General features: G+C 37.0%; 1 protein-coding gene across 1 annotated transcript in view; it reads left to right on the top strand.

Annotated features, from left to right (window-relative positions):
- The window catches only part of EPS15L1 (epidermal growth factor receptor pathway substrate 15 like 1), a 135220-nt gene extending 117533 nt beyond the window's left edge, over positions 1 to 17687 (top strand). Inside the window, exons 23-24 of the mRNA XM_074204388.1 lie at positions 9221 to 9426; positions 15646 to 17687. Coding sequence (XP_074060489.1) covers positions 9221 to 9426; positions 15646 to 15792 — 353 coding nt within the window. The 3' untranslated portion in view covers positions 15793 to 17687. The remainder of the gene's footprint in view (positions 1 to 9220; positions 9427 to 15645) is intronic.
- Positions 17688 to 20703: the final 3016 nt, after the last annotated feature.

Here is a 20703-nt window from a genome sequence, read left to right as displayed (position 1 = left end):
TTCTTGGGTATTTTTTTTAATTAAGTGCCAGTAATATCAGATATCGAACAAAAGGCAGTGATAGAGTGGAGTGGTGGGACCAAAGGCTTGGTCAGATTTTCTCAAGGGTTCTGAACCAATCTCATCCTCTTCCTTTTAAATATATTAAGTTGATTTTTCTTAACATTTAGTAAATATTTTTAATGGAAAATCTCAACACCCTGATCACTTTGAACCTCAAATTTTATCTGATAAAGTCATGTTTTAGGCTCAGCTTTGATCTCTGTTGGCCATAGCTTTAACACATACACAAGTATAAGGTGTATAAGGTGCCTCTCACATTCTCAGGCCCTCACAAGTGATTTAATGTTGCTGATCACTTTGCTCACATTAAAAATGATTGATTCTTATTTTATGAATCATTTACATACATTTGGGAATATAAAACTATGCTACCTAGAGTGACCATTTTTTGTAAAGTTGCAGTGTTGAATGTTTGGTGATTGTTCAGCATACACTTATGTACTTTTTTTTTCAGTACTGGATGTTTTTAAAAGGAAGAATAATAATATCTATAATTTACTTATAATTTACCAAGTGATTTACAACTATGATTTTATTTTATCTTAACATTAATCCTGTTGAAGTATGTGGTGTAATTATTGTTATCATTTTACTGATGAAGAAACTGGGGCCATGGGAGAGGAAAGTACTCAAGGACTTTCTAGCTAGTGAGTGGTATATCTGGAATTTGAGCATAGATCTTTGACTTCAAGTTGACTGTTCTTGATTCTGTACCTCTCTGCATAAGTAATTTGACTAATTCTTTTTGTGAGTGAGTGAAGACCATCTGCCTCCCTAATTCTCCTTTGCCTGCTCCTAAGAAGCTAGGTGGATAGAGCACAGGCCTTAGGATCAGGACAGGAGTTTCAATCCGGCCTCAGACACTTGACTCAAACTCACTTAACTCTGATTGTCTTGCATCCAGGGCCATCTTCAGTCATCCTGATTTATATCTTGTCACTGGACCCAGATAGCTCTGGAGGAGAAAGTGAGGCTGATAAGTTAGCACAGTACCCCCTCAATCAAATCCAATTCATGTGCTTATCATGGTATCAATTTCCTGATGTTGTGGTCTTCTTCAAAAATGAAGGACAAGGGGCAGCTAGGTAGCACAATGGATAGAGCACTGGCCTTGGGGTCACAGGAATACCTGAGTTCAATTCTGGCCTCAGACACTTAATAATTGCCTAGATGTGTGACCTTAGGCAACCTTAACTCCATTGCCTTGCAAAGACAAAAAAAGGACAAACATTACCTGCTTCTAACAACTCCCTCCCAGTACCATCTAAAGTGACTCTCATTGACTTGATATTCATAAGTCCTGAAAGTCATGGGAGACCTCAGGCATCCTGTATTGTGTGGTATAAATGACTTGGGAGAAGTAGCTGGCCTACAAACTGGAAATTCCACTTGTTTTTCATTCCTTTTGCTTTTATATTTCATTTTTAAAAATTGTATCCAGGTAAATTTAGTAAGTAGTATCAGTCACAGAGTTTCTTGTTAGAATTTGCATGTATCTATATTTGTATTTTCATAAACATGTATTTATTCGATATTAATTTAATCGCTTATAGATGCATATGAACATGTTCGTTCCCTGTTTCTTTGGTCTTTGTTCCAGTTGTTTTTTAAACATCATTTGTAAAACCCAGAATTTACCAAAAGTTCTTTCTTTCTATCTCAGCAGTGGTTACAATAGAACAGAATCTACACCTTAGGTTTTTGGTGTTTCTAATTTTTCTCTGATGAGACAAAAATTCAGTGTAGATATATTCAAAGCTAGGTTTAGAGTTTCCTAAAAAGCATTCTGGGAAAGCTGTATTTTCATTTGGAGAGTGCACTCCTATTCTCTTTTAAATGATATTAACCTTTTGAGAGCCAGAAAGTGATCACTACTTCTGAAAATCAAGAAGTAAAAAATTAAGATTTTACCTGGGGTGGAGTTTTGCCTCTTAGCTTTTAACAGCATTTAAACTGCGGTAAACCATTTTGTTCATATTGTTTTTGCTAAAGTAAGTCCTGTGTGTGGTTTCGGGTGCACCGCTTGGGTAACTGCTGAAACTGCTGTGGTTTTGAACTAACTTGCCTTCTCTTAAATCTTCCATAATTTTTATACTGTTAATGAAAACTCTAGCATGGATATTCAGAAATAATCAAGTGAGTGTTAACATCAGTATCATAAAAAAATGGTCCTTAATTCTCTAGTAACTCAGGAGCTTTTTTACTTTTTTTGCAAGGTTGAAATGCAAAAGGGAGATATTCCCATCTTCTCTGATCAAATTGCATCTGGTCAGTTCTGGGTACCACATTTTAAGGAGGATATTGACAGATTAGAGCCCATTCAGAGAAGGACGATCAAGACAAGGACACAGAACAGTCACATATGAGGATCATTTATATACAACCTAGAGAAGAAAAGATTTGGATCAAGTGGGGGATATGAAGGCTATCTTCAAGTACTGTAGGAAAGTGGGACTTAATTATCCTTGACCTAAAACTGAGACCATTGATTTGAGGTTAAAGAGATTTGGACTCAGTATAAAGAACTGACTAATAATTAGATCTGCTTAATAATGGAATGGGATATCTGGTACATTTTCCATCCCTGGAGGCATTCAGGCAGAGACAAAAGAAAACACATAAGGGTACTATAGATTTCTTGCCTCACTTAGGTTTTTGGACTAGTTGTTTGATTCTTGTCCTTTGTTATCAAAGAAGACCAAAATGACAAGACATCACTATGTTTGAGACAACTATGTTTGGTCCAGAATATCCTCTAAGTATTATAATCTTATTTCACCTTCCAGTTCTGAGATTCTTTGATTCTCTATATGGTTCATATTAATGAAACCTAGTAATACAAGTAGTGGTAAAATTAGTGAATTTGCTAAGTAAAGTGAAGACAGCAAAATTATTTTATTACTCCAACATAAAATTTATTTCAAATAATAGGAAAATGATTAGCAAGTTAGCAGAAGTGTTAATATAAAAATAGGAACTAGACTGAGAATATTTTAAAATGTAGTAGCTAAAAATAATCTGCATGTGTGCAAAGTGAAGTAGGAGACTTGAATGAGCAGGTTTATGGCATTAATAGCTATGTACTTCCTTTTGCAGAAAATTTGCTGTTTTATAATAAGCGCATTCTAATGTTGAACCAGAAGAATCTCTAACACTTTTTGCACGTGTTAAGTCCATCATAGTCTTCATACAAAACATTAAAAACAGACAAACAAGAAAAACAGTTTTTACTTTGAAAACAAGAGGCAAACAGTTGGTGTGCCCTGGTTTCACATTAACAAAGTCATGATTTCCAAACAACAGCGGTTTCAGCAATAGAGCAAAACCTAAGAGAAGGCAGTTTTTGAAGTGAGCAGCTCTTTTCATCTCTCTGATAATCTGCCTAGTTGTTAGAAACCTCAGTTTGAAATGTTTGTAAATGGGGTTCACTTTAGCACCCATCACCTTTGTAATGACAGATACTCAGAAATCTCAGCTAAAATTTGATCAAGAAGATTTATTGGAAAGTGCATTTAGCAAAAAGTTTAACCAGCTCAGGATGTTGGTCCTATGACCAGGACCCTGTTCAGCTCTTTTCTGTCCCCAAAATGAGCCTTTGCCAACCCCTATGAGGAAATTTATGGAGACAATAATATTGTACTCACAATCCTGACTCTTTATTTGAAATTCCTTTTTGTTTCTTTGGGAGAGACTTCACTTCGGAGAGCCTCAAAGTCCTGGACTTTCAGGAAAGGATCCCATTCCTTACTGTGAGAATAATACCCTAAGACTGTTGTGAGGTTCAGGAACCTAAGGGATATAAATTGCACAGTGCTATGGAAGTGTCACCTACTGGCTTTTATCATCATTTATTCCCTCCTTGTCCAGGTATTTAAAGAAACCTGTTTGTGTGTTCATAGCATGAATTTAAGGGCCCTCTGCCCATGGCTCAGCTTGGAGTACTGAACTACAACCAAGCCCTCCATGAAGTTCTACTTCTCAACAATAAAAATGCAGCAAACATTTCTGAGTTATTAGTTTTTTTAGCTTAGTTATCAGGCCTCACTTTTTTTAGGGGTTTGGGGGGTTTTTTTGTTTTTTGTCTGAAGTTGAATTTTTGAATTTCATTATGGGCAACAGGAAGTATCAGAGTGGAGAGGGGGTAGCCATGGTGAATGGCCACACCAGAGGTTTTCCTTCCCATTTTCCCCCATGATCTCCTTCTCAGAGACTCCCCTAGAAGCTGTCGCAGATTCAGATGGCTCATCCTTAAACCTGAACAAGTCCTTTTATCTTCCAGGAGGACAGTAAACTCACTCCTGCAGATATTTGAGAATAATGACAACAATTTTGTCTTTTTCATATCAAGAACTATAAGAATCTCCATATGAAAGCATCCAAACATCAAATGTAGCATTGTCCAGTTTATGCGACTTCTTGTCAGAACTAGTGTTTATTATAATAAAAATACTTTCAACCCTGAAAAAACACATTGGTTTAGATTAAATTCACTTATGCATCTCCATAGTAAAATTGCCTTTTTAATGTCAGTATTTTTCTTCCTTCTTTTAATATAGTCTCTTTGTTTCACTTTAGCCTAAAAAGCAAGTTTATTTAATTTTTTATAATTTTAGTTTCAGGAAAGGCATTTGAGTTTTGAATTTTGGGCAGCATTTTTAAAAAGGGAGAACTGAATTTATTATAAGCCAAAAAGCAACATTTAGTATTATATGGGACATCTGACCTACTAGAGATCTGTCTTAGAAGTAGCACAATCTGCCTTTTACTGTAGCCATTTATACATCATTGAAAACTGCATAGGTGCACTTCTCAAGGCTCCACGTCTGACTATCAGCAGCTAACTATCCAGTGGGCATGCAGAGAAAAGGGATGCCTCTGGGTGCTTGCAACCCGAAATAAGCAACCAGCCAAATAAGCCTGAAGGGGTGGCCAGTTAACACAGCTAAGCTGATCTCTCTTCTATGGTATTAGAAAATTTGCATTCAGAAAAATGAGTGAGGTAATGACAATGTGGGTCATGTTTATTTGCAATTTACTAAGTACTTTTCTCACAGTATTTCTATACAAGTATTATTTCCCACCCTCATAAGAGAAAACCAAAGTTCCAAGGTTAAAATGATTGTATGTGTATATGTGTATGTATGCACATGTGTGTGCAAGGTCACACAGTAAGCATTAGGAGTCAGCAGACTTGGGTTCAAACCTCCACCTAGCACTCTTTCTACTAAAACACAGTTAAGCTATTTAACTTTGTAGCTGTTGGGTTCAACATAGGCATTACCTTCAAAATGCCAGAAGCAGAACTGTAGTCAAAAGTTCATTCCCTGACTTGCAAACCTGTGCTATATTTATCTAAAATATAGGTGTCCAATCTTTGATCAGTTCAGGGGCATTCTGAGGAAATTAGAATTTTATTTTTTTATTCATTTTTTTTTTTGCAAGGTAGTGGGGTTAAGTGGTTTTCTACACAGCTGGGTAATTATTAAGTATCTGATGTCGAATTTGAACTCAGGTACTCCTGACTCCAGAGCAGGCACCACCTAGCTGCCCCGAAATTAGAATTTCAATGGATGGGACAGTCCCAACTTCTACTTTGAATACTTGTAAAATTAGAAACATGCCCACCACTTTTTACTCACAGGTTGCTACCACAACCTTATTGCTCCCTAGATTCAATGCAGGGCTACCTTCAAGAGCTTCTCCATTCCAAGTCTTTGGTGATAACAAGTATTAAAGGTGGATAGATAGGCAGGACATGCAAGTCACAGCTATCCTGAGCAGGGCCTGGGAAGCCTTGGTGTTTACTGCATTTGGACTGCTTCCCTTAGAGAAGAGTAGGAGTTTGCGGGGACTGTGCAGAGGAGAGGCAAATCCTAAGATCAGTTCCTTCAGGGAAGTCCCAATCCATGCCAAAATCAAACTGTTTTGCTCAGAGAAGAAATTAACCTGGGGATGGGGAGAAGGAAAAAAGAAATGATGGAATGCACGAAATAAAGTATTTTTGCAAAAAAAAAAAATGGAGACATATTGGGATATTGGAAATCTAGTGCCTGGAGAGAAAGAAAAAAGACAAGAGGAACAGAAGAATCATAGTTAAAAAAGATAGGGAACATTTATGTCTGTGGATAGCATTTTATTTCAAAAAGGGAATTTATACAGTAAAGAGAATTTATTCCCCACTGTGAATCATAGCTGTGCACAAACTCAATTCTTGATCGCATAGTTCTGTAAATGTGACTGTAAAGAATAAAGAAAACTGCACATTCTTAGATTTGGGAGTCAGGTCCATCAGTCTTCCTTTTGTTCACCTATTCATATTAGAAATCTTTTAATAAAATGTCTCATAATGAGACAAAAAATATGGATGACTGAATCCCCCCTCAAAAGTGTGGGTACCAGAAAAGACAGTAGTTGGGAGAGGAGCCCCAGATTTTTGGAAAAAATTACCTTTTCTTGACTGTGTTTCCCATTGATCTTTTTTGTTTGTTTGTTTTTTGCAAAGCAATGGGGTTAAGTGATTTGCCCAAGGTCACAGAAGTAAGTAATTATTAAGTGTATGAGGTCAGATTTGAACTTAGGGCCCTGCTCTCCATCTAGCTGCTCCCATTTCACATTGATCTTAACAATTTTATCCCTTTTTTCCTTATCCTTGTAGTTTCTAACATGACAAAGCACAATCAAGACTGCTTTAGCAATTGTATGGAATACCTTTCCTCTTGGAGAAGTCACACATTTGGAGCTAGAAAGATGAAAAATAATGGTTCTTACTCTTCAAGGGCTCACCGTAGTAGGGAATAAGACAAAGAACTGTAACACAAAACAGACAATCCCCCCCCCCCCCCGCCCCTGACAAAAGATTTGGGGAGGGAAGAATCACTTTTAATGGGAGTATCCAGGAAGCCTTCATGGAAGACATCCCTGAATCTCTGAGTTGATCCCTTGAAGAAGGATCCTAATGGTTGAAGATCCGAAGGGAAGTCACTTTTATCTGTTTAACCCAAGCATTGGGGAAAATAAACAAATATAATAAAGTCTTTGCAAGGATGGAACCCCATATATATATATATATATATATGAAACTAAAAACCATTAAACATTATGATAATCTAAAGAAAAACAAATAATCAATAGGTTGTACTTCTTTTGACACTTTTGCTTTCTTTCAAAACAACTTTGGGAGCAAGAGAGTATCACAAGTACATTTTACCTTGTCCAGTGCTGCACAACACTTTTTTATTTTATGTTGAATTATGCACTAGAGATGATGCTTATTTTGGTAAAAACATTTGGGTTGAATTATGTAGCTTCTGGGGCTCCTTCAGTTTTGACATGGTGATTCTATTCATGAAATAATTAAAATGACACAGAATTTTTTACATGAGACCCAAACTAGTAATTTGATTTTCTCAGCTGCAGCATTCAGGATACGATATTGCCCCTGGGTATAAGGATGATAATACTGACTCTCTTTCACTAGAAACCATTTAGACATCTGCCAGTGTTGGAGATGAGTTTGTGCATATCCATTACTCTGGCCCACTTCTTTACTTCCACTACAGCCAGTATGCTGTTGTTTGTTGTGTTGGGCCAATTAATAATAACTGACATATATAGACATCTTCAAGGTTTCTGAAGCACTCCACCTGAATTATTTCATTTGATCTTCAAAACCTGTGACAAAAGTGGTCTAGTTTTGGGAGAAAGGGGAGGTTGGTCTATACCTGTTGATTTCATCAATGGAGAAAACTCCCAGGGTGGAAATTACTTTCGCCTATGCACACCAGCAACTCATATGTATCCTAGCCTTAGAGAATTAAATAACTTGCCAATAATTGCACTGAGACAGGACTTTAACCCAAGTTTTCCTGATTCAGTGTCTGGAGCACTCTCTATTACACTATCTCTACTGTGTAGGTATTTTTGTCCCTATCTTATAGATGAGGAAATTGAGATCATGATTTGCCCTTGACCATACAGTGGGTAAGAGCCAGAAATGATACTTGAACCTGGGACCTAAGGTCTCAGGTTTAGATCTGTTAGGAGACTTCAACAAGATTCTTTCATTTTAAAAATGGACAAACTGGGGCCCAGAGAAGTCTTGTCCAAGGAAGGACAATTGAACACGCTTTTATGAGCACCTACTATGTACAAGATGTCACTAAGACTACAGAGTGAAAAATAATGAAAGTCATTACCATCAAGGAGCTTGCATTCTCCAGTGTAATGAAGTGATAAAAAAAAAAAAAGAACACCTCTTGTGCCCCATTTATTAAAAGCCTTTGGATTGCTCCACTTTCAAGAACAGTTCTTTTATTCTTCAAATTATGTAGCCAACAATTAGCTAGGGGTTAAGTTGCTTACCCAAGATCACACAGCCAAGTAATTTTTTTAAAATTATTTTTTAGTTTTTTTTTTTTTTTTGCAAGGCAAATGGGGTTAAAGTGGCTTGTCCAAGGCCACACAGCTAGGTAATTATTAAGTGTCTGAGACTGGATTTGAACCCAGGTACTCATGGCTCCAAGGGCGGTGCTTTATCCACTGTGCCACCTAGCCACCCCCTTAAAACAAGATCATTTCAAACTGAATGGGGCTTGGACTTTTCTGAAGAGCTACTATAGATGTTATACAACTAACATTCTCATGTAATTAACCCTCTCTACCTCCATGATATAGAAACTAAACTTTGTTTTCTACTACCAATAAAAATTCATACTCTTAGTGTCTTTTTCTCTTTGATCAGAATTTTTGCTGCTCAAATTGCAGTGTCTTATTCACTAATCTTGGCAGCACTAAAAATGAATCATTTTTAAACATTTCTGGTTCTTTAATTTTAAAATGACTACGTCTAATTTTTAATTCTCTTGTCAAAAGCAATAACATGTCATCTTACATTTATTTTGCTTTCATTATTCGCAAACACTCATGAAAATGGAGTTGGTTTTCTTTTAAAAGTTACTGTGGGAAGACAGTGATACTGAACTCCTTTGATAATCACCTAAGTCTAATCATATGAACTGACTTCTACCATCACTCCAAAGAGGGGGAAATGGCTTCATGGGGGAAAGGAATCCAGGGTTATCCAACTTGGGGTTTGTTTTTTTCCCATGGTAAGTAACCTATATATTTTTTCTCCTTTTTTTTCTCCTAAACTTTCCAGGTAAAAGTACACCTGTAAGCCAGCTCGGGTCTGCAGATTTTTCCAAACCCCCTGATCCATTCCAGCCATTTGGGGCTGACAGCAGTGACCCGTTTCAAAATAAAAAGGGTTTTGGGGATCCATTTAGTGGAAACGATCCATTTGCTCCCTCCTCTTCAACTCAAACTCCTAAAGACTCTTCCTTGGGTTTTGCAGACTTCAGCTCTGTAAGTTACGTTCATTGTCTCTGAGCCAACCACTTTCCGCTCCTCGCTTGCAGCAATCTTTTGGGTTTTTTATTTTTTAAACTGCAAACCTGCTATCCACTGGCTTGTGTCTCTCAGTACTTCATGCTGTTCTCATCATTATCCTGTATTTCTGTTTCTGTAAAAAAAAATGCTAATAAAAAAATCGCTGTGAATTTGACACTACTTTAAAGGGACATGTCTGCTATCCAGTAGGGTGGGAAAACAGACCTTTTCACATTGTTGTAGCCTCTTTGTATTGTTTTGTTGCATGAAAGGCCACTTTGTATTTGAGTTTTGAGAGCCAAGATGTAAAACCCTTCAGAAGTTTTCATATTTTCAATTCAATAAACATATATAAAGTGCCTACTGTGGTTCAGGCACTGTGTTAAGCACAACTGAATGAATATATATTGGGGTTTTGCTGTCCCCTAGAAATTTCTATAGCAAATAGATTTCAACTGTTTGTAGAAAAATTCTGACAGTCCTTTTTATGAAGACCTGAACTGTGAAGTGTGATCAGTGAAAAATGATTAGTGTTCATTTAGTGTCACAGTTACCTATTACATCAAACCATTTAAGAATTATTATCAGAACATCCATATTTAATTTCATCAAGGAATATCAAAGGGTCTTTGAGCAAAAATAAGTGCCTTTTCAGAAAGAAATGCCAGAGTTTTCATAAACTGACTTTGTTTTAAATATAGACAAAAAAAATGTTTAGGATTTTAAATCTTTGTAAAATTAGTCAAGTGACTTTTCACAACCTATTCTTGAACAACAAGAATTTTTAATTTTTGCAGCTTCAGACTTTTTTTCTTCCACATATTAAAATAGGTTTGATGATTTGTTGCTCTGTCAGTCACACAGCAATCCTTATTCTTTATATTTCAAGGATCCATCATTTCATTCTTGCAGTTGCTCCCTCCTTCAATGTAGATGGCAAACTTTAGAAACTAGCTTTATGAAAGTTTTTAGCTACTTCTTATGGCCAAAATCATAATTTTTTCTTTGACAGCTCCAGAGCTATGCCTTTCCCAACATACAGATATACAATACTGTGCTCTTAGTCTGCTCATGTTCCTAGAACCATCTAGAGCCATGGTCCAGAGCTTAGAGAGGATTAGACAGAGACTGACTCCATGCTAGATGAGGTATCAGAAGCAGATTTTAACAACTTATACTTGTGAATTGTAAAGGGGCCTGTTTGGTTATTAGTTATGAAATTTGTGATGTAGAGATGTTAGACTCATGGATTATCTATTTTTAGACACGTTTTTGTTGGTATATTAGTGCACAATAAACAGTAAATTCATTTTTTACAAACCAGATATGTTTAGGTGAAGTGCACTCTGCATATCTTTTTCTTAGTTTATTTGAGATTCTTAAGCTACTGAAATTATCAGCATTCGGCATTGTGTAAGTAGTTTATAACTTGAGTTAGTTAAATCTTGTCTGGTTAGTGCTCACTTAAAACTCCTGTGAATGTATGCAAAATGGTGACATTGTTAATAAAAGTTAGAAACAAAACTTGCTTTATAGTTTTTTGACTAGCACTTAATTTCTTATATTCTTTTAAAAAAACATTCAAGACTCAAGAACATTCTTGGATAGTGGAGAGGGTAAGTTGAGTTCTGTGGCAATTTAAAGAAAATGACCAATTTCCATAAAAGTCTTAGTATATGATTGTTGCTCATCTTTGGAAAGCGCAAGAAACCCCAAATATCCCAATATCTATTGGTTCAATATTTCTTCATTTTGACTTGCAGTCTTTTTTGCCCTGTCCAGAACCCTTGTTAATGTAGGTAAGAAGCAATCTTGATAATGAACTATCTTTATTTTAAGGAAGGGAGCCTTCTCCTGCCCTGTGGGGTTTACATACCACATTGTTTACTGCTTAACAGTTGCCTTTCCATCTTTAAGCACTTTTTTTTTCCAGAGGAAATCTTCAACTAGCAGACTCAGCCCATGGACATTAGGAGAGATGATTTGATCTACTGGTGTGGTTTGGTTTTCATTTTTTTTTCTGATTCAGTTGTAATCTTAAAAGATTCCAAAATGTTTGTTTTTCAAATGTTGTCTTTTTCTCTAAATGTTAGCGAATTTCTTTCTACTTTGAAGAGACTTGGAATTCAAGAGGACCTGAGGACTCCTTTCTTTTCAGTAGTATTCCAGGTTGGAACATTTAATCTGCCTAGTGAATTGTAACCAGTGTGCAGAGAGATTCTTCAAAGCCTTAATCTTCAAAGTTGTGTCCTTTTATGAAATGTTAGAGGCCAAATAGCTGTAATAATTTGTATCTTGAACCCTTTATGACTTCTCTTTTTAGTTTTTCCCATTACCTTCTAATGGTTTTATTGAGTTTTTAAAACATTAAAAAAATTATTTTGTTATTTCAAGCACAAAAATGATGGCTAAGATAATATTAGCCATTCAGCACATTGAAAATGTGGCTTCTTTTGGAATTGATGTTCATGGGATAAAATGTTAAGAATTTCACTTTTTGCCTGAAAGTTCAGCGAATTTAGACTTTTGTTTTTCCATTCATGATGCCCCATTTGACTTCCCCTCCCCACCCAACTCCCAACTAAGACATTAATTAGTTCAGCTGCTTTTAAATACCTTGAATATATAAGCGATCTGTTCATTACCAATTGAATGTTTGTTCTAGGAACAGTTGCTGACATTATTTATTTTGATTTTTGATAGGTAAAATATCATCTGTCTTTGGTATTTCTTTAAAAAAAAAAGACATAAAAATACATGTTAGAAAGGCAGATCTGTGGTTTAGTAACAATGGCCCTTTCCCAGAAGTCTGCTTTCGGAGGAGAGGAAATGTCAGATTGGCTACATTGTATATTTCATTATTGACAGTTGGATCACATTTCTTTCTCTGAATGACTGATGACTTTGGGGGAAAAAAATTTCACATACTGTCTCATGGTAAGGAAGCTGGTAAGCTATTAATTACTTAACGCAGTGGTGATTCTTCTGAAAGAGACATTATGGGTAGTATGGAAATGAGTAACCCCAGACTTGAGAGTCAGGAGATGAATTCTTAGTCCTGGCTGCTACAAACTAGCCATATGACTGTGGTCAAGTCACTTCCCTTCGCTGGGCCTCAGTTTCCTTATCTATAAAATGAGGGAGTTTATTCAACAAAATGATCTCTAGCTCTAATGCTCCATGGTTTGTTAATTTTTTTTTAATGTTGATTAGAGAACTCTATTTTAACTAAAGTATGTGGTTGTTTTTCTTTTTTGGTGATGGATGCCAGAATTGGTACTTTGTAATAAAAGACAATCTGATAGTATACATTAAATAGCTCCTTAGCATCTTGAATTAAGGAACTCAATATCTATTTTCTTGTCTCTGACTAAACCTTTTATCTACTTGTATCCAGATCTTCCCAAATGTATGGTTCAAATCTGGCAAATTCATGGGACACTGTTCAGTTTGTTTAGTACCTGTACTAAACCAGTGGTGCCTACTTTATGTCACTTCTGTGGGGCTTAAAGCTAGTAATTGAAACCTACAACCCTGTTAATGAGGAGCCTCTCTTTAGTCTTGCAAAATATAACAGATCTCTCTTGAATGGGTGCAAATCACAAACTGGGTTTCTTCACTGGGGGAAGTAAGAATCACTTTTGGTCTTTGAATGAACATTTACTGAAACAGTTTGCAGTTGTGATGATGATGATGATGGAGATAAATGTGTTTAAATTAAAAATGAATACTCCTGGGGCAGCTAAGTGACACAATGAATAGAGCACTGCCCTGGAGTCAGGAGGACCTGAGTTCAAATTCAGCCTCAGACACTTAATAATTGCCTAGCTGTGTGGCCTTGGACAAGTCACTCAATCCCATTGCTTTGCAGAAACCTAAAAAAAAAAAAGAATACTCCTAAAATGCTGTGCCATATTATCAACTAGGAAAGCAAAGGCAGGATTATAGTGTGGCCTAGTGGTAAAGGCACAGGACTAAAAATTAGAATACCAGGCATCTTAATCCTAACTTGTCCCTGACTGTTAAGCATTCTTGGCACTCCCTCTCTATCCCTCACTTTTCTCATCTAAAAAATTTCCTTATATATATTCCTTTTGCAGGGAGTTTTTAAGAGGTATTGAACCTTTTCTTTAATACCTTCTCTGTGTACCCCCCAGCCCCTCAGTGCACCCACTCAGTAGTGATTTGTAGGCTTGAGGGGTATAAAAAATTAAGGCCAAATGCTACTATAAAGTTAGTTAATTCATGCAAGGTGTCCCAGAAGCTGTAAAAGTTTAAAAATACGGGGCAGTGGGCGGCTAGGTGGTGCAGTGGATAAAGAACAGGCCCTAGGTCAGGAGTACCTGGGTTCAAATCTGGTCTCAGACACTTAGTAATTACCTAGCTGTGTAGCCTTGGGCAAGCCACTTAACCCCATTGCCTTGCAAAAAAAACAAAACCCTAAAAAGTTTAAAAATACACTATATCTTTTGGGACACCTTCTATTGATCTGACCTCAGAGAGGTGGGATTTGAAAATTCCCATCTCCACATTGTCCTCTTCTACTCTCTGGGATTATACTCTACCTCTGTGAAGTGGACTCATTCTCTAAACTCCTCCTTACAGTGATGAGAATACTCAGTAATTGGATGTAAACTTCTTTTACTTAGCTAAATTCTATTTTATGAAATAATATAGTCAAATTAGAGATATTACTATAACTTATAATTAAATGATGGGCATACTAGGGGCTACCAGGGCAAATGGAAGCAGAAGTTTCTTGTTCCCATTGCGCCACTAAATTTCTGGGTAGCCTTGGGGTAATTTACCTCCCCTTTTGGAATTCCATCTGTCTGTAAATGTGTAAGGGATTAAGTGATGTCTAAAGGCTCTTCTAGTTCCGACATTCTATGATTATGATTGTGATAATTATATTCATGGCATGTTTGTGTGGATATTTTTATTTCATTTTAAAGTCCATTAATATACCTTGCTTTTTTTTATATCACTGTAATTTCTGAATTTATACCTGCCCCTCCCTTGCCCTACAACCTTGTAACAAAGAGATAAAAAAGAATGGAAGAGCAAAGCATTTCCACAAAACTAAACAGCATATCAACCAAGTCTGACAGTATTTTCAGTATTTCATGGTGTTTATTTTAACTAGCAAAGTTGGTTTATCTCCCATACTATATTATTTTTATTTTAGAAAAAGACCAATCAATCAGTCAATACCATAACAGGAAAAAAAGCTGGATTTCAAGTTTGTTTCAAATAAAACCTCTGAGATTGTTTTGAATTTTTATTTTAAAGAATTCAAGCGTTTTTAAAAAAATAACAGATACAATTCAGTGGGACTGTACTCCAGATTATTGACTTTGTATTGATTCATCTAAATCTTTGAAATTTAACAGTGAATTAGGAAAAACTTTGTGGCATCTTTGCCTCATGTGAAAACATTCATAGAAATTTTTAATCTGGAAGCTCATGTGCGCATTTTATGTCTAGCATCATTTTGAATTTTGCTTCTGTTTGCTAAGAGATAACTTTCTTTTAAAAATGTACTTCTATAACAATATGTGTTGTTCTTATCTTCAGTATTGCAGTGTAGCCTCAAACTGACCTACAGATTTCTATGAAAAGAAGCTCCAAAACAATAATTAATGTGGACCAGCATTCCTAAGTGTAGTTAAAATATTGCCTTTAAGTATATCCATGTGCACACATCCTTATCTATTTCAATACTTCTTAGTCAATGGGGCTCTTGGTTTAGGGGAGGGGCCGCCCAGTGGGAAAAATGTTGGCAGCAATGATCCGATTTGGTGGGGTTCCTTTTCTGAAGCTATTTCTTGGCTCTGTTGAGGCCCCAAAGAATGTCAGCTTGAAAAGTTGCTGGCTCGGTGGGGGAATTCAATGCCGTCTCATGGAGAAGGAAAATGAAAGGGCTGTGGGTTTCTGGTTCCAATCCCCACATTGAAACTTCAGTCAGCGAAGCTCCTCCAGCCTGACCAGGAGTATTCCTTGAAGAAAATGATTATACTCATGTATCACCCATGCTTCCCGCTAGCATTTTCTAATATAGGCTGGGGTTTTCTCTTCTCTGCAAATGCTTCTCCCCCTCCCAGCATCTGACCACCATCTTGCATCTCTGCTTTGTGGGAGCATCACAAAATGTCTCCAGAGTTTATTAACCAAAGTTCCATTTTTATTTTTTAGTTTGGAAATGAGGAGCAGCAGTTGGCGTGGGCCAAGCGCGAGAGTGAGAGAGCAGAGCAGGAGAGGCTAGCTCGGTTGCGAAGACAAGAACAGGAAGACCTTGAATTGGCAATTGCCCTCAGTAAGGCTGACATGACAGACTCTTAGAGGCAATCATACAAGGCAAAAACTGTACACAATCCAACCAAACAAAACCAGGGGCTTTTTAGCCAGAGTATCCAAACCCCTGTTTTCTGTGGTCACCTACTCTCAGCCACTTTTAAGTCAGAGTCTCTGTAGACCGGCTGGCCCTAGAAACCTGGACTCAGTGTGGCTTTGTCAAGCATCTGATACACTGCAAACACTGTACCATCCTTTCTCCATTAAGGTTCCTGCCTGTAAGAAGTGTAATCCACGACTGCAAGGTACCTCCCGAAAGTCAAGCTTCTCTATGACGTGGATGATGTATCATATGCTGCTGCTGCTGCCACCGCTGCTGCTGCACTTGTGACTGTGGCCTCAATCATGTGAAATCCATTGCCATTGTCGAGGCCTGTGCTACAAACCAGGCCATCCTAATCCTCAGTGGAGGAGGTTAATCTGAAAGGGAATTGTTCTCTTTTCCTTCACACCTCTGTATTCATAGGATACAATCAAATATCAAATACTCCAGAGCAAAACATCATTTGGAGAGCAAATTCTCAGATATAGGCATCCCACCCCTCTCCCCACCTAGCCTCATTCATTGGTTCCACTAAAATAGAAGACAACATTTAAGCAGGGTGTTAGGAAGAATAATTAATTAGGAATGATGTCATTAGTGGACATTTGAATGATGTTATGGCAGAGTTTTGTGACATGAGAGTGGATTTTGCCATCTAGCGACAACATTATTGCAAAAAAAACTAATGTGATGTGGGGTATGCCTATATTCTTTTTATATCAGTGAGCTGTGACTTAGGATATAGAAAAACTCTGATTATGTATGCATTAGTTGTATAAAAAATAAGTTTGAATGATTAATATAAAATATTTTGAATACAAAAATATGAGAATTGTTTTTTATTATTTAAGCATTACATAAAAATTAATATTTCTATGTTATATTTTAGTTTGATCCTGATACAGTAGATTAGAAAAATTTCTGTTGCTACCCCTGCCTTTCTAAATCATGAGACTGTAGATATACCCTGAATCCCTAAACGAAGCCCATTTCAGGGATTTTTTTCCCCCAGTAATTATGAAAATTTGCTACATTGTTGCTCTAGATAAAAGAGAGAAATTTTTTCATCTAATTGACCAAAATCACATCTGTACCACCATGTTATGCAGAGTGGGGGGAAAAAAAACCTTCCTAGGTTGTACTACAGACAAATTAAAAAAAAAATTCTCCCAAGAAATCATTTAGGGTGCTGCTGAATTCTGGTTTTTTTTTTTTTTAATTCTAGTAGGATAGACCCTCTGTGACCTCATGTAGTTTCAAGTGTTTTTTCTCTCTGTTTTCCTATTACTGGATAGGCTGAACATTTCAGGTTGATTATCAACTAAAGATAATCAATGTTTCTACATTTCTGCTACAAAACCATTTCAAAAATTTGCCTGTGCCTTGATAGTCTGAGGCCACCTCAGATTATTGAGCTTTTACCTGGAATATCATAATGAGGTATCAGTCAAACATTTAAATGTGTGGAGGTAGTGAATAAGAAATGATGTAAACCTTAGAATAATATTAACCAGGCATAATTCCATTTCAGAACCTGTGTTTTTTGAAAAGTTGAAGGACTCTTGCAACTTTAATTGTCCTTTCCTATCCTTTGAGAAGTATGTATAACATTGATAAAAGTTATAAAAATTAATTTTCCAATAGGTTACCTGAGAGCTCATTAGCATCTAGAGTATGTTTGGACTTGAGTGTCTCACTGTGTCATGGTCTTTGTTTTTCCTTTTACAGTGAGTGTAGTGATGGTGTACCCTTTCAAGTGATAACTCCATATTTCAGCTGCGTTATATTGAATGCATTGTCACAGGTAGGAAAGAATTCAGATAGTTGTAATCTTTTATGTAAGAACTGCTTTTTTTAGAATAAGCAGTTCTATTCCCCTGACTTGTGTCAGGATGACAATGTGCAAAACTGGAAATGTATCCTATGTGGAGGGTTACATCTCAAGACTTCAGGAAGATGTCATTGATAACTAGGACCAACTGTACTGTGGCAGTCCCTCCTCGAGATTGCTTCATTTTAAGTTTAGTGGCCTCATTTCTCATGTTTGACTTGTCGGAGCAATAACAAACCACCATGGAGCATGGCCTGTGCTCAGGGAAGCCTTCTGGATCTGATGACTTGCATAGTCATAGTAAAGTACATTCCAGAGAAAAAGTCATCAGGTGGTTTCTGAACTTCAGGATAGTCTATGAGTCTTCCAACACAGTCTAGAATTCAGGTTAAATATCTTGTCTAAGACATGTGCTCTTGTACATGGAAATCATTGTGTATCCACAGAGTAAAATCAAAGCCAGCTATTAGAAATGGAAGGTGAATTTTCTTTCATCTTCCATTAAAAAAGAACACCTTATCCATCTGCTCTCATAAGGCCCTTTGATCTTATTATAATAGTCTTAGACTGATTGCAATATCCCCTTAATATTTCTTATTTTTGCTTGCCTTATAAAGATCTGTTCTTGAAATTTCTGGACCCAGAGGGATAGGAACCTCCACTTAAACCTGAGGCCCACAAAAGAGTAAGGGACTGGTTTAGGTTCATGCAGTAATTAGAAAAGCTGGAACTTGACCCCACATCCTTCACCTGCAGTCTATTACATTATCCATCTAAAACATGATCCCCTCCCTTTTCCTCCATAATACTTGTTGTAATCTTCCAAAGTGTGACTGCTAGTTTCCAGGGCAGTTTGGCCCACAGTAGGGCTCTCTGACCCTCAGTAATACTAGCTCTTCTCAAAACTATGAGGAATGGTGGGTAAGCTTTCTAAGTCAGAGAAATGGAAAGTTGTAGGTTAACAGCCTAAGAAGTGCTCAACTAACTTCTACCCCATTCCCAACCCTCTTAATAGTTCTACCATGGTAGAATCCTCTATTTTTTATGGAGCAGACAATGTTCTTTTGTTTTTGGATTGCAATATAAAATAACACGTGAGAGTTAAGATTGTTTTCAGATTGCCTAGCTAGATTGATTACTGAAGAAGAAAACTAAGGCAGAGTCATTTGTTGGGTGTTTTCTATAGGGAAGTTTTACTTCAGTTAGGGTTTGCAGTTAGTCAATGCTCTTTGAGACCCGTTACAACTCTCAAGTTCTCTCACATGTTGCATTTTGCTTTACAGTGTAACAAGGACTCTTCCATGACTTCTTATCTTGAATCAAGCAATTAAAGAATACTTATTAAATATCTACTGTATTGTGTTCAGCACTGGACACATAGATTAAAGTAATATTAATGTGCAATAAGCTTACATTCTAATGGAAATTTCAAGTGTTTGAATCAGGTCTTTGATGTGAAAGAAGTCTTAGATTTCATTGATTTCATTCATGAATCTCAGAGTTGGGAGGCACTTGGGAGGCCATCTAGTGCAACCAGACCTCAATCAAAAATCCCCCTCTAAATGATATTAAACAAGTGGTCATCCAGCCATGATTAAAACTAAGAGCTCTCATGAGAGAGAGACTCAACTTGAAGCTGCCCATCCAAGACTGTCATTATTAGGAAGACTGATCCTTACTTTAAGCCCAGATCTAACTGAGCATCCCCATTACTGCTAGTTCTGTTTTCTGGGGCCAAATGTAACAGTCTAATCCCTCTTCCACAAATATCTCAAGATAACTATCGTTCCCTTTTCCATCTGCCTCCATTCCAAGTCTTCTCCAGTCTAAAAATCCCTAGTTCTTAGGACTGACTGTGAAACAATACTATCTCAAGGCCCTTTGTTATCCTGATTGCCTTCCGGGACAGCAGTGACCTTCCTAAAAAGTAGCACCCCTATATGATCTGAGTAGCATGTCGAGACTAAAATCCATCTAATCTTGGGTAGGTTTACTTGACTGCAGAGAATAGAACCAAGAGCAAAGTTGCAGAGGCAGATAGCTTGATAGGAGGGAAAATTTCCTAAGGATCAGAGCTATTCCAGAAAGTTTTCAAGTGAAGGCTGCTTGACCAGCATGAGGAAGAAAGGGTTCTAAAGTTTACATTGAATCAGATGGCCATGAAGGTATCTTACAACCTGTTTGACTTTGGCCAAATCACTTAAACCCTCTAGACCTCAGTTTACTTTTGTGCTAAAAATGAAATTTTTTGGACTAGATAAACTTCCAAGGTTCCTTCAGTCCTCTGTGCCTAAGAGATGTCCTCTCATTGGTACCAAGTAATCTTTTTTGACTGCAGGACCGGACCCATAAGCTCTACATAATCTCTTTGCACAAACCTCCCTGGTGATAATCACTTGGAAATCAGTGTCAGTCCAGACAAGGCACCTCTTTTGAAATGCCTCTGGCCTAGGAAACAAGTGTGACAAAATACCCTGTTCCTTATTCTTTCAGAGAATTTCATGGCTTATAAAGCTCTTTCCTATGAAGAAGGGTTAGAGCAAATATTTTTGTCCCCATTGTACATTTGTAGAAACTGGAACACTGATAGATTAAGTTATTTGCCTGGTGTCACATAGCCAGTTAGTAAGGTCTGAACCTGAATTCAAACCCAGCCCTATAACTAAAAGTACAGGGCTTTTTTTTTCCATGTTGTTCAGCTTCTGACCAATAATGTCCAACTCCCCAAATGAGTGATCAAATAGCACTGTCAAAGCCAATTTTTAAAGGACATTCTAGTCCTGGAACAGCTTTGGAAAACTATTTTTAAAACAGTACAGGAAATGTTGGGGAAACAAAGACCCTGACTCTCAAATAATAGAGTAAATATTTCTGTCACCTTATCAGATCATATCCTTTTGAGCCCCGTGACCTCTTTCAGGAGTTTTGCCACAAAAAAAAAAATGGCTCAAAGTTGCACAAGCTGTATTATGTACTTTGGAAATATCATAAAGGGAAACATTTGTGTAAATATGGAAATTTGATC

The sequence above is a fragment of the Macrotis lagotis genome, chromosome X (assembly GCF_037893015.1).
Source record: "Macrotis lagotis isolate mMagLag1 chromosome X, bilby.v1.9.chrom.fasta, whole genome shotgun sequence".
Taxonomy (NCBI): domain Eukaryota; kingdom Metazoa; phylum Chordata; class Mammalia; order Peramelemorphia; family Peramelidae; genus Macrotis; species Macrotis lagotis.
Note: the sequence above shows the minus strand (reverse complement) of the source record. Positions and strands in the feature narration are given on the sequence as shown.